General features: G+C 36.4%; 1 protein-coding gene across 2 annotated transcripts in view; it reads right to left on the minus strand.

The window, feature by feature from the left end:
* Positions 1–11,701, minus strand: part of LOC138060238 (1-phosphatidylinositol 4,5-bisphosphate phosphodiesterase zeta-1-like) — a 76,916-nt gene extending 65,215 nt beyond the window's left edge. Inside the window, exons 1-7 of one of the 2 annotated variants that reach the window (XM_068905975.1) lie at positions 11,056–11,701; positions 4,929–5,091; positions 3,997–4,091; positions 3,797–3,848; positions 1,659–1,759; positions 1,183–1,237; positions 416–532 (exon numbers count right to left, since the gene is read on the minus strand). In XM_068905975.1, the coding sequence (XP_068762076.1) occupies positions 416–532; positions 1,183–1,237; positions 1,659–1,759; positions 3,797–3,848; positions 3,997–4,091; positions 4,929–5,091; positions 11,056–11,250 (778 nt within the window). In that variant the 5' untranslated portion in view covers positions 11,251–11,701. The remainder of the gene's footprint in view (positions 1–415; positions 533–1,182; positions 1,238–1,658; positions 1,760–3,796; positions 3,849–3,996; positions 4,092–4,928; positions 5,092–11,055) is intronic. The other variant, XM_068905976.1, reaches the window with a different exon arrangement.
* Positions 11,702–11,714: the final 13 nt, after the last annotated feature.

An 11,714-nucleotide genomic window follows, 5' to 3' on the forward strand; every position in this document is an offset into this window, starting at 1 on the left:
ATACTTTTTCTTGCAAAGCTTACATGTAAATGCTATGCACTGATACAACTAGTACTGCTTCTTAAAACTACTTTGTATGACAATATACTGTACACTGTAACATCAAACAGATTAAGTACTTTAAAGGCACTTACACCAAAGAACAATTAATTGTAACAATGTACTTTCAATGGTTACACCATTATGTAGAAGAGTACATGGCCTCATGCGATCATCCAAACATTTTTGCTCTTTTATGATGGTTCTGGTTGCTTTGTTGTCTAATTACCACACCAAATACTCGTGAACCCGTTCAATTCAAGTTACATTTTCACTTTTTAAGTGTCAGGATCCCAAAAAATAATCACAAGAAAATGACATCATAATTTATGCATGAGGTAATGAGAGTAAATTGCATGTTGCATGCAAATTGTACCTTGTTGTTTCTCAAAAATCAGAGAGAATGACTGGCTTTCAACCTCACTGTAAGGAAATTTGACAAAGTTTTTTGTCTGCTGACCACACCGCACTTCCAGTACTCTGGCCAGACATACTATAGTAATAAAACAATAATAAATTTACTGTAAGAAAATTAATTTACACTGAGCTTGAATATGCCAGAGCTGTCAAACAAATTGTAAGGCAATTTAATTATAATTATACCCTTTCACATTTTATTCAGCAAGTTGAACTAGTACTTATAATTATAGTAACAAGTAGTGTAGGAAACAACAAAATGAAGGAATAAACACCTTCTAGTTAGTTGGAGGACTGTACTTTAAGTTATTGCCCCTGATTTTTTTCCAGGAGGGCCATAATTCAAGTTAGTATATACCATGCACACAAGTGAATAGTGCTCCCAGCATGCACTGATTGTCTAACTCAGAGGTGATTACCTATTAAGTATTAGTACTATTCACCTGAGCCGAGTAGCCGGCGTGCAAGATTTGATTCCAACCAAATTAATTATTTTTACAAAAACAAGTCAAAGTAGCTTTTTGGTTCGCTTTTATTCAACTTGTGTGGTATCTACTAATTAAAAAAAACAAATAACTTAATTATTCACCTCCTCTCTGGTGAATATTGTTAACTAACTGTGTCAGCTGGAAGAGCTGAATGGCCAATTAACTTGGAGTAATTCACTCTTCACTTATTTTGGATACCAATAATCACTGATTTAAAATTAACAGGGTCAAAACTTACAAGTGTTAGTGAAGTTAAAACTGTGTGTCCGTCCTCTTTTTTTCCACATGATATGCTATGAAAGATAAATTATTCTAAAAGTGAGCCATATAAATTATTTTAAAGCAAAGTTCTGAGAATGAGATGGCATTTCTGAATCAATGACTTCTGTCATTGTTATGAAATGTAAAGAAGTTAGCTTGACGTAATGCAAATTTTGACCAATAATGATTCCGGATTACATGCAGAATGAGTATAAAATCACTGCATATTAGAAGGATAGTTTCCCTTCAGTGTAGATCAAACTGAATCAAACGTTCATGGCATATTAAATTTTAGAAAAATTAATGATTATATGTACTGTTATGATAAGCAAAAATAAACTTATGTATGCATTAGGAACTCACTTACAGTGGGTGGTTCACATCAATTTTTGAATACTAACTTGTTCTTCATTTAAAATAATTATACAGCACATTAATTGACTGTGTACTTACCAAGTTGTCATTGTCTAGTTTAAAGACTCTTTCATGTGGAATCGATCTTCCTCCTCTAGCATACTTTATCATGTGAAACTCATGATGAAGCTCATTAGCAGCTAAAATGTTTAACAGAAATGTATGACATCAGTTAAGTTATTGGAATCAATATAAATTATAAATAATTATTATTTGTTGCATGGACTTCATGGTTTTGAAAAACTGGTTTGCAGTCCATCAGTCAGATGTAACCCTGCCATTGCTGTTTAAAAATGAATATTATTTTTATCTTCTTCAAGACACTATTAAGCTTCAATTATTATATAATATCTTGTGATGTCATGGTGAAAGTTCTGCAGACCTGCCATAATCGTAAACTTGAGATCACCCAAAAAGGCCCTCAGCAAATTCACTACTGTAACATGTAGATAAATATATTAATAAAGATTAATATGATTCTAGGGTTGCCATTATTTTTGTCACTTTCTTGACACATTTACATTTACATTGTACATGTAGATCTGCTGAACAAAATGAAAATTCAGTCTGAATCAACAATGCTGGGGCTCTTGACCGTGGACCCTGTCCAGTATCACAAGTAATGATATTAAAGAAAAAATACTCCAAAAATAAGGCCAGTCAAAAGTAATAAGAAGCAGGTGCTTTCCTCATTTTTGCGTAATAAATTAACATTGTATTAAGGACAAATATTTCACTGTGGTTTTAATAATGATGGTAGGAGAAACAGACCAGTGGCCTGTTTCTCAAAAGTCCCAAAACTTTTCGGGACTATTTCGGGTGCCACAATTCCCTTTATATCTTCGCAACGCCGAGGATCTAAGCCATCAAACTTCGCAATCCTCTTTGTTGTTCTTACATCAAAAACATGTGAAAGTATTATAGCGTTTCAAACTAAGCAGATCGCAGTTTGACGACTGGCTTTTTGGGCCCAAAAAGTTGTCGGGACTTTCGAGAAACAGGCCCCAGGTCTTCATCACCTTGATTGTATGATGATGAAGATCTTGCATGGTCTTGTCAATAATGCCTTCTTGGCAAAATCTTTGCAAGATCGTGCCAAGATTTACAGTGTAATCTTGAGCAAGTTGATCTGTGTAGTACATGTACATGTACATACAGTTTACACACAATAATGTAACCATTGGCAGTTTGCAGTTTTTACACTAGATAATGCATAATTCGTCTACGACCAACTTGGGCTTGCAAACATTAATTTTTTATCTGTCTGTTAATGTAAATTCGTCTAGTATAAAGACGAGCACAAGACGCAAAAATTATTATACTTCTGGACAAACTACCCACTACCCACTTAACTACCGTGGATAGTCTTACAATAATTATATACAGTACATGTATACATGTACATGTACTGTAGTTCATCTCTTCACACAAGACGTAAACAAGAGAGACGCATAATTTGTCTGGACTGATAATTATGCGTCTCTATAAGCATAAAAATGGCCATTGTCATGACAAGAGACAAGAAAGATCTTCGCGACATTCTGATCACTTTCAGTTAATAAATTATGTCCAGAAATGCACAAAATTATTTAATAAAGAAATGCCCAACTTTGACATCCAACACGAAGTGTCCTAAGTCTAAGCCTAATTGCTTCCTATTTCCAAGCGATAAGGTAAGGGGTAAGGTTGTGTTATTTTTTACTACTAAAGGTAAATGCTGCAGCTGTTTATCGAACCTACATTTTATGACTTTGGTTGTCTGTATTCCAAAACATGGGTGATGTGGAAGTTGGGGAGAAGAGTGCAAGGCCCAGACAATTCATGACGGTAATTATTGAAATCCACATGCATCTAATTAGGGGCATTTCTAGAATATAGAAAAAAAAGAGAACCAGGTATTACCTGGATATCTTTTTCTCATAATGGAGGTCAAATGTTAGTAAGATTTTGTCAGGATCATACAGACACTGCACCAAGATTTCAAAAGATATTGCTGAGATCTTGCAAAATTCCACTCCCTTAATAGCCTGTAACAACCTCCCTTGCCATACTCATTCCTGGAAAGTTCACCCTCATTTTACAAACCAAAAACTATATTAATTTGATTTACATATATTTCCTTCTTTCAAACATTAATGGTACAACAATGTTTAAAAACACTACAGGTGTATATATACCTGAGAACAATACTCCATCAGAAGAAGGACAAGAAAGAGATGGATATAACATCTGTGGAGATAGAATAAAAACAACAATAGCTTGATCAATTTACACTTTTACTGACAATACACAAAATGAGTAGCATGCAGACTAAAAGCTTGTTTTTAGTTTTAATTATTATGATCATTGCATCAACTAACATCTGAAATTTCACCACCTTTATCTTTGGTACATTCTGTAAATTCTCGAGTTCTTCTTTCTTTTGTTGAGAGGGATGAGTAGAATCTGAATCTAGATGCCACTGTTGAATCCCTGATTCAGTGAAAAACAAACAGTAAACTTAACATTAGCGGGCAATTCCATTAACAAAAATTAATTTAAACCATCTGGTACATGAAATCTAATTGAAGCTTTTCTGCAGAAAGTTAAAACTTACTTCTACCATATTATTATTATTATTATTATTATTATTACTATGATTATGATTATGATTATGATTATTATTAATTATCATTATTATTATTATTATTATTAGTATTATTATTATTATTATTATTATTATTATTATTATTATTATTATTATTATAAGCAAGAATGAGTATCCTATTTTTTAACAGGGACGGACATAGATGCACGTATAGTTTTTGATTGGATCTACATGTAGGTGTAGTTAATCCTTTAAGGCCCAAGGGTCCCACCCATTGACGAGTACAATCGTCTGGCGTTAAACAGAATAAAATCTATAAGTGGCAATTGGGAGTTACTGTTAAGTCTTTCACTTGTCAGCTGCCAGACTTGATACTATACTGTACATCTGATATGAGGTGAACAAATGGCAGTTTTAAGACACAAAAAATCACATTATTTTGAACCGAGGATTGTGTTGACTCTATGAGAGAATGATCATCTCAGTTTAGAGAACAACCTTCACATACAGTAGGCAACCAGTTTCACTAAGGCTAAAAAAATCCAGACTTGAACAGGACTCAAATTGTGTGACTGTGCAACTGTGCTGCACTGCTTTGATACATCTGTAGTCATCTGAACAATCACGTCATTGAGGAGATAACATCACTTGCAAGCTCGATCTTACCTTGACCTGGGCAAAATTATCTTTGTTGAGATTTACTGAGTTACATGTAAGCTTACCATTTTCTATCGCCCGAATCCAGTCTTGGCACTCGTCTTTCTGTGATGCTTGTAAAACCAAAGGATGTTCAAAGCGACCCGTAACTTTTAATGATGTGCTATCTTCGGGCAGTTTGACAACAGCTTCTATAGCTGCTAAAGGTAGACTCCATTTTAGCTTTTCCTGCAGTGAGAGTAAACAGAAACCTTTCCTTCTCAAGAGAGAACTACAAAAATGCACGCACATCAGTTTTTGATAACCGTTACAAAGGGGCATGTTAAGGACTATTAAATGCCAAATACCTTACAGTACTGCAATAGTTGGCACTACATTGTATGTTTAGGGTTATTATATTCAGGGGACAGTTGTTCAAAAGCCGATTAACGCTAACGCTAATCTCAGGTTAAAAATTAAAAAAGGAGTTTTATTCTCAACTCTCAAATGCTGTTCAAGGCTGATACATGTATTTGGGAAAACTTTACATAGAAGTCAATCTTGAAAAACAAAAATAAGTAAACTTAAGGAAACTTTCACCAAAAGGTTGAAAACATGAAACAAAAGTTTACGCTAATCCTGGATTAAGGCAATCTGCTTTCGAACAACCGGGCCCAGGTTATTGTCATCTTACCAGTCACTGTTTACTAAAATTGGTAATTAAAAGAACTTTAAGGGAAACGTTTGGAAATCTGGACACAAGTGTTCTCGTATCTTCTAGTGATTTTGCACATGGATAAAGGTTAAAAACGTAACCTTTTACCATCTCCAACTTAATCGGATCCAAACCCTGTTTTCCCCTAGTTCCTGTGCAGTTGCAGTTAATTAGTTCGTGTGGCTCGAAAAGTAACTGGATCATCTTTTGTGCAAAATTCCCAACACTACAACTCTTACTTTTTAATTTAATTGCCTCCCTTAAAACATTATCTAAGAATCTATAAAACAAAGGCTGAACAGCGGGTCTCTGGAATTCATGCAGTCGATTTATTTATATCAGCACAGACCAAAACCAAAAATTACACGCAACACAAGAGCGGATTTGCAGAATGTGTAAGCGGCCCTAAAACAGTGTCCCCAATTACAGTGTAGCTCTCCAGCGCTAGAACCACCAGACATTCAAACACAGTTCCTTTCTTTTCCTTTCTCAGGAAAAACGTAAATTTGATGATTGGTTAGTTTCGAACTGAACGCGCTCAGTTTCTAACAATAGACGCAAAGGGGTTTTGTTTCAATGCTCAATAACTTTTATCCCCAATAGAGAACGATTTTGTCATGTTTTACTGCCGCAGCATCTACTTTAAGCTTGACGCCGGTTAAAGCCTAAACCTAACAATAATACTCGAAACCTGAAACCTATAGACCGAACTCTGGCTATAACTTAATACAGATGCAAACTTTATGTCTGACACAATATCACCGGCGAATCGACTTTTATGTCAGCAAATCAACTGGACAGAAACAGTAAACCGAAAAAAAGACTATGAAATCTGGAAACTTCTAAAGCGATAACAAGTTGCTGTTGCCCCAATTGATATTACATGTGCGTGATCGTCCACAATCTTTAGTTTGCAACTCGATAACAAATAAATTATTTGAAGCGTTTGATTGTTTGAACACCAGGTTAAAATTTGCGTTTAAAATTTCGTCAGTGCAAGTCTCTTTAAGGAAATACAAACCAAGGATCATTGTTAGCTTGAAATGTCTTAATATTACAGTTTGTCGATCGATGAACGAAGCTTTGTAAACAATGCATGATGTGCTCGTTCGAAATGTTTGTTTTCATGGGGACCGCCTCATTCCATAACAATGTTATCACGCACAAAGGTATTGCGATTTATTACAGACTTGTTTTCTTTGAAAATCTGCCTTTCACAAACACCTTCCATGATTCAAATATTAAATTAAAGGGTAATTAAAATCGCGCGCTAGCGTCAAGCCACTGTACTTACAGATTTTTTGCTATCGCGCGCGACGCGATTCCTGTAGCGCGCGAAGCGATTCGCGTTGCCCGCAACGCGATTCCTGTAGCGCGCGACGCGAATCGCGCGAGGGTGGTAACTTACTTTTGGGCGGTACTGTACATGTAGGTGCGTTACAATGACCCCTATAAACTCGTACTGTAACTGCAATCTGAGCCCCGGCAACCCTTGTGTGACCCCCCAACAGGAAGGAGATTACTTATTGCTGGCCGTCCCTTCAATTCAGTTAAGGTAATTCCTTAGTATTGCATTGTGCATCCCTACTGCGCACGATTTTCGCGTCATTAGCGCGCGCACATGAGCACGTGCGCATACAAAACGTAAGAGATTTTTCTCAAACTAAACCCGATAGCGAAATGAATGCTGCTTTTCTCTCAAACGAGCACGGTGACCCCCGATTTTTTTTTCAGGTATTTGCTAAGAACAGTCTAATAAAGAACATATTTAAAGAAGAAAAAAAGTTTGATAGTAGAACATGAATTTTTTTTGGAAAACAGTTCCGTACTGGGTGTATTTTACCCAAGGCAAGCACTTCAAGCTAACCACGGAACTGCCCCAAAAAGTGCACTATTCCCACAACCAGGGAATCAAAGTCGGCGTAAATGAAGCATTACTGCTTATGTAAATAAAATTAAAGAAGCTTTACTTTCAAAATAAAATTTTGTGTCTTTGAAGTAACCAAGACTTAATTCTGTAGGAAGGTGATTCGAATTTTTAACACGAAAACAGTAAAAATACCCCATTTTAAGAGTCTGCTGACGCATAAACAAGCACGGTGACCCCATTTTTTTATTGCATTTTTTAATGTTCATATCCTGAATGTTAATTATGCCAAGTTTCCAAAAAAGTTTGATAGTAGAACAATTTCAAAGGAATTACCTTAATACTGGATTGGGTAGGATAAAAAAAGTATCCATCCATCTGTTTACTGTCGCATTTAAATATTGTCGTCTTTGAATTATTATGAATTATTATAATGCAATGAGGTGGAGTTGGAGTGTTACTCAAATTATATATGACTGCCTGTGTGTGATTTCCCATTCCACAATGTTTTAAAATGATTGTGTTTACTTTGTGCAATAAAACAAAATGATACAAAATGAATTGATAATAAACAACAGTTCAGAACTGCAGAATTTAAGCCTGCAAAGTCCATGTCTAATTTTTGTTTCTCAGAAACTTGTCAAGAATACATGTAGCTGCCACTAAACGTAAAAAATAAACCAGTAGTGCTCAGTTTCAAACAATCACCCTTTCAAAGAGGTTCAAAGGGTGGAAGCAGCAAGGTCCAGTGTTTTGGGACAAGTGTGTGTTTAAATCTCAACCAACGCGTACAACTGCAACTGGTAATTAGGTCCCACCTTGACCAACCCACCCCACTTCTCAAGCCTTATCTGCCAGTTGAGTCAGCTCTGTTAATATAGATTTAAATCCTTACTTTCCACACAAAGCCTAGACTTGCCACAAGTCGACCTCATGACAATCCCAGGAGAAAATGTTTTGGCGAGCGAATCGTGATACATGTAACATGGACCCCACGTCCGTGGACCACTCCTCCGGTCCATGGACCCATTCATGGACCTGGTCCATGGACTACAAGTCATGTACTCTTGCAGACCACCCCTCATTTTGTAAAGTTACAAGCAGAAAATTCTTCAGATGAAAGAGAGAAGCGATCCATGCACTCGTATTATACATGTACTTGTATTAAACAGGAGCCCATGACTACGAGCTAACAACAAGTTAGTTTCTTGTCATTTCGTCATCGAGCTCCTGCAGGAGTTTCATTCACGAGAAATTCAATCCAAAAATAAATCGCGGTTTGTGAAAACACCATGACAGGAATATAGAGTTGTTTTTCGTTAATAATAATAATAATAATAATAATAATAATAATAATAATAATAATAATTTACATGTATTACATTTAGCACTTTAACTATTAAAATATTCAAAAGAGCTTTACAATAAATTATGTACAAGAAAAATAATTATATATAATTTATACTGATACAATAAATAAAACAAAAATAATAATAGTAATCAGAATATAAAATTAAAAATTAAAGCTTTCTTAAAAAGACGAGTCTTCAAACGTACTTTAAAAGAGTTAACGTTCCTAAAGTTTCTAAGGCTAGATGGCAAAGCATTCCATACTGTTGGTCCAGAATGGGAAAAGGCTCGATCGCCAGAAGTCTTTCGTGTCACCTTAGGGATTACAAGCAATGTTTTATAAAATCAGACCACAGGCTGTATCTACAATCATGGACAAAAGTGTTGGGAAGGTGACTTCATTTTACAGATACCCCCCTCCCCCTTTTCAATGTTGGATTTTGCAGGGGAAAAAAATGGTGACTTTTTTTACCTGAAGAACTCCAACATTGAATATGGGGGAGGGGGGCCACAAGAACATGGTATTTCCCAAATACTTCAGCCAATAGTTAGAAAAATCGAATTAGGTGTGAAGTGAGCTGATGCGCGCAACCTTCCCAACAACTTTTGACCACGATTGTAGTTCTAGGCTTTACAACAAGTAGTTCAGATAAATATTGTGGCGCCAGGCCATTCAGCATTTTAAAAACTAATTTAAAAGTGCAATCTTAAATTCTACTCCAAATTTCACTGGCAAAAAGTACTGGAGTAGTATGGGCAAACTTAGGAATTACAGTAAGCACGGGACCCGGGCCGCCACATTAAGAACTTTTTGAAGTCTGTCATATTGATATTTACAGAAGCTTATACAAAAGAGAGTTGCAATTAAATCTACCAGTTAAATTAATATGATGTAACAAACGCATGAATTAAACATCGTTGATTCTGCAGACAGATATTTCCCAATTTGCAATTGCCTAATATTATAAAGCCCCCTAAATGCCTTACTACACACCTTTCCTATATGAGCTATGAGCTACTGATTTACCGGTAAGCAACTGTCTCTTATAGACACCTATAGATACATGTACCACCCATTTGATAGTTCCAAAGGGATTTATCTATAACCTGCACTTCAAATAACACATTTATTTTCATTCATAGAGTCCTTCACCAGAACAAATGAGCCCAACAAATTGACCTTCTTGCAAACTGAGTGGCTTCATAGCTCAGTTGGTGCAGCAGATTGCACCAGCATCGCAGCAGTCATAGGTTCGAATTCAGTAGGAGCAGGAGCCCATGACCATTTAGAGCCAACTGAATTTTTCAGGGGTGTATAAGAAAAATGATTCCTTAAATTGTGCAGACAAGTGTGAGGATGACTTCCCTCTTTCGTCTTACGATTTTTCTGCATGTAACTTTACAAAATAAGGGGTGGTCCACAGGGGTAGTCCATGGACTGGGTCCACAGGGGTGGTCCATTGACCTGGGGTCCATGTTTTGTATATGTCCTGAGACAAAGGACTTTTCGAAAGTCTACACAAATCCTCACAAGTAGAATCACAGGGAACCCACACAAACAGTGTGCCTGTTTGTATGTTCTAAAAATAAAGAAATGTGTGGGAAATATTGAAGAGTCCTAATATCATAAACTTGCATCAACAAATGACTATGTTAAAGCTCAAAATAAACGTAAACCTACCTCAGTTGTTGTGTATTGTCATTTCTGCGGCTGAAAATGGCAAATTTGAGCGATTTGGTGGGTTTTCCGTTGACTGTTACTACACGTTATAAGAAGGAGGCAAGGATGAAAAGCTCATTTTCGACTGCTCCAGCACCAAGCCGATTTTCACCCAGAAATTAGAATCGCTGGGCTTTCAAATCGAACACCAGATAAACTGAAAGGTTGACGCTTCTTCTCATGCCATTCTATCGAAGATCCATTCAAAATCCAAGCGCTAACCACCAAGTAATTTTCGAGAAATGCAGCTTTTCATTAGCAACCAACAACAGCGGCTGAGATTTCGTGGGACACCGAGCAACCGTCACGCTGTTTGCTCCACACTGATTGGATGATGCTAATATTTCCCACATATTTCTTTATTTTTCGAACATTCAAACAGACACACTGTCTGTGTGGGAGCCCTGTGCCAGAATGTTAGCTTAATTTTTTTCAATGTTACTGTGCATATTAAATATGGGTTCTTCTTCAGTTGTTTTCCCCTTTAAGTACATGTGTTCTAGGTTTTTTAGGTCTACCCCCATAAAATATTACAGTAATTACCACCTCTAAGGCAATTACCATTTGGCCGTTCCTGTATTGATCCAGGGAACTTTTCGTCAGGACAAAATATCTGCTTCTGGAGGTGGTCCGTCCATGATGACAATGTGTCTTCCACAAATATCCGGACTTCTCCTTCATGCTTGACCTTTGAGTAATGTTTGTCCTACTTTGCTGTCGCTCGAACACTGAATTTCTTTCTTCCAAATGAAGCATGTCGGTTCTTACAGAGCTATGTCATCCGTGAAAGCATTATTTATCTTTCGTGTCTGCAAGCGATTAAATCGCAACAAGACGTCTGAAAAATACGTGGACTGGTCCTTTCCTTCTTGTTAAACGTAGCTTATATGATATCAACCAAAAAGGCACTTGGCATATCAAGAGGACAATGACCCTTGAAAAAATGATCTTATAACTTAAAATCAGCAGCCCTACGAAGGTAAATTGCCACTTATTGTTGAGAAACTGGTCCAGCGTTCTATCCTCCCCTAGGGTAGGGTAAGTATCTTTATGATACTCAGCTATTGTTTAAAAGTTTTATTGCCTCCAATTTGGAAATGATTTGCTTATCCAAAAAAACCATCTTCAAAACTTACGCTTTATGAATGGCTACAGTATACATGTAAAAGCGAAACTCTTTTCAATGTTCTAATATAAGTCAACACACCAGCCGTGACCCC

Source organism: Montipora capricornis, chromosome 8 (assembly GCF_036669925.1).
Source record: "Montipora capricornis isolate CH-2021 chromosome 8, ASM3666992v2, whole genome shotgun sequence".
Classification (NCBI taxonomy): Eukaryota; Metazoa; Cnidaria; class Anthozoa; order Scleractinia; family Acroporidae; genus Montipora; species Montipora capricornis.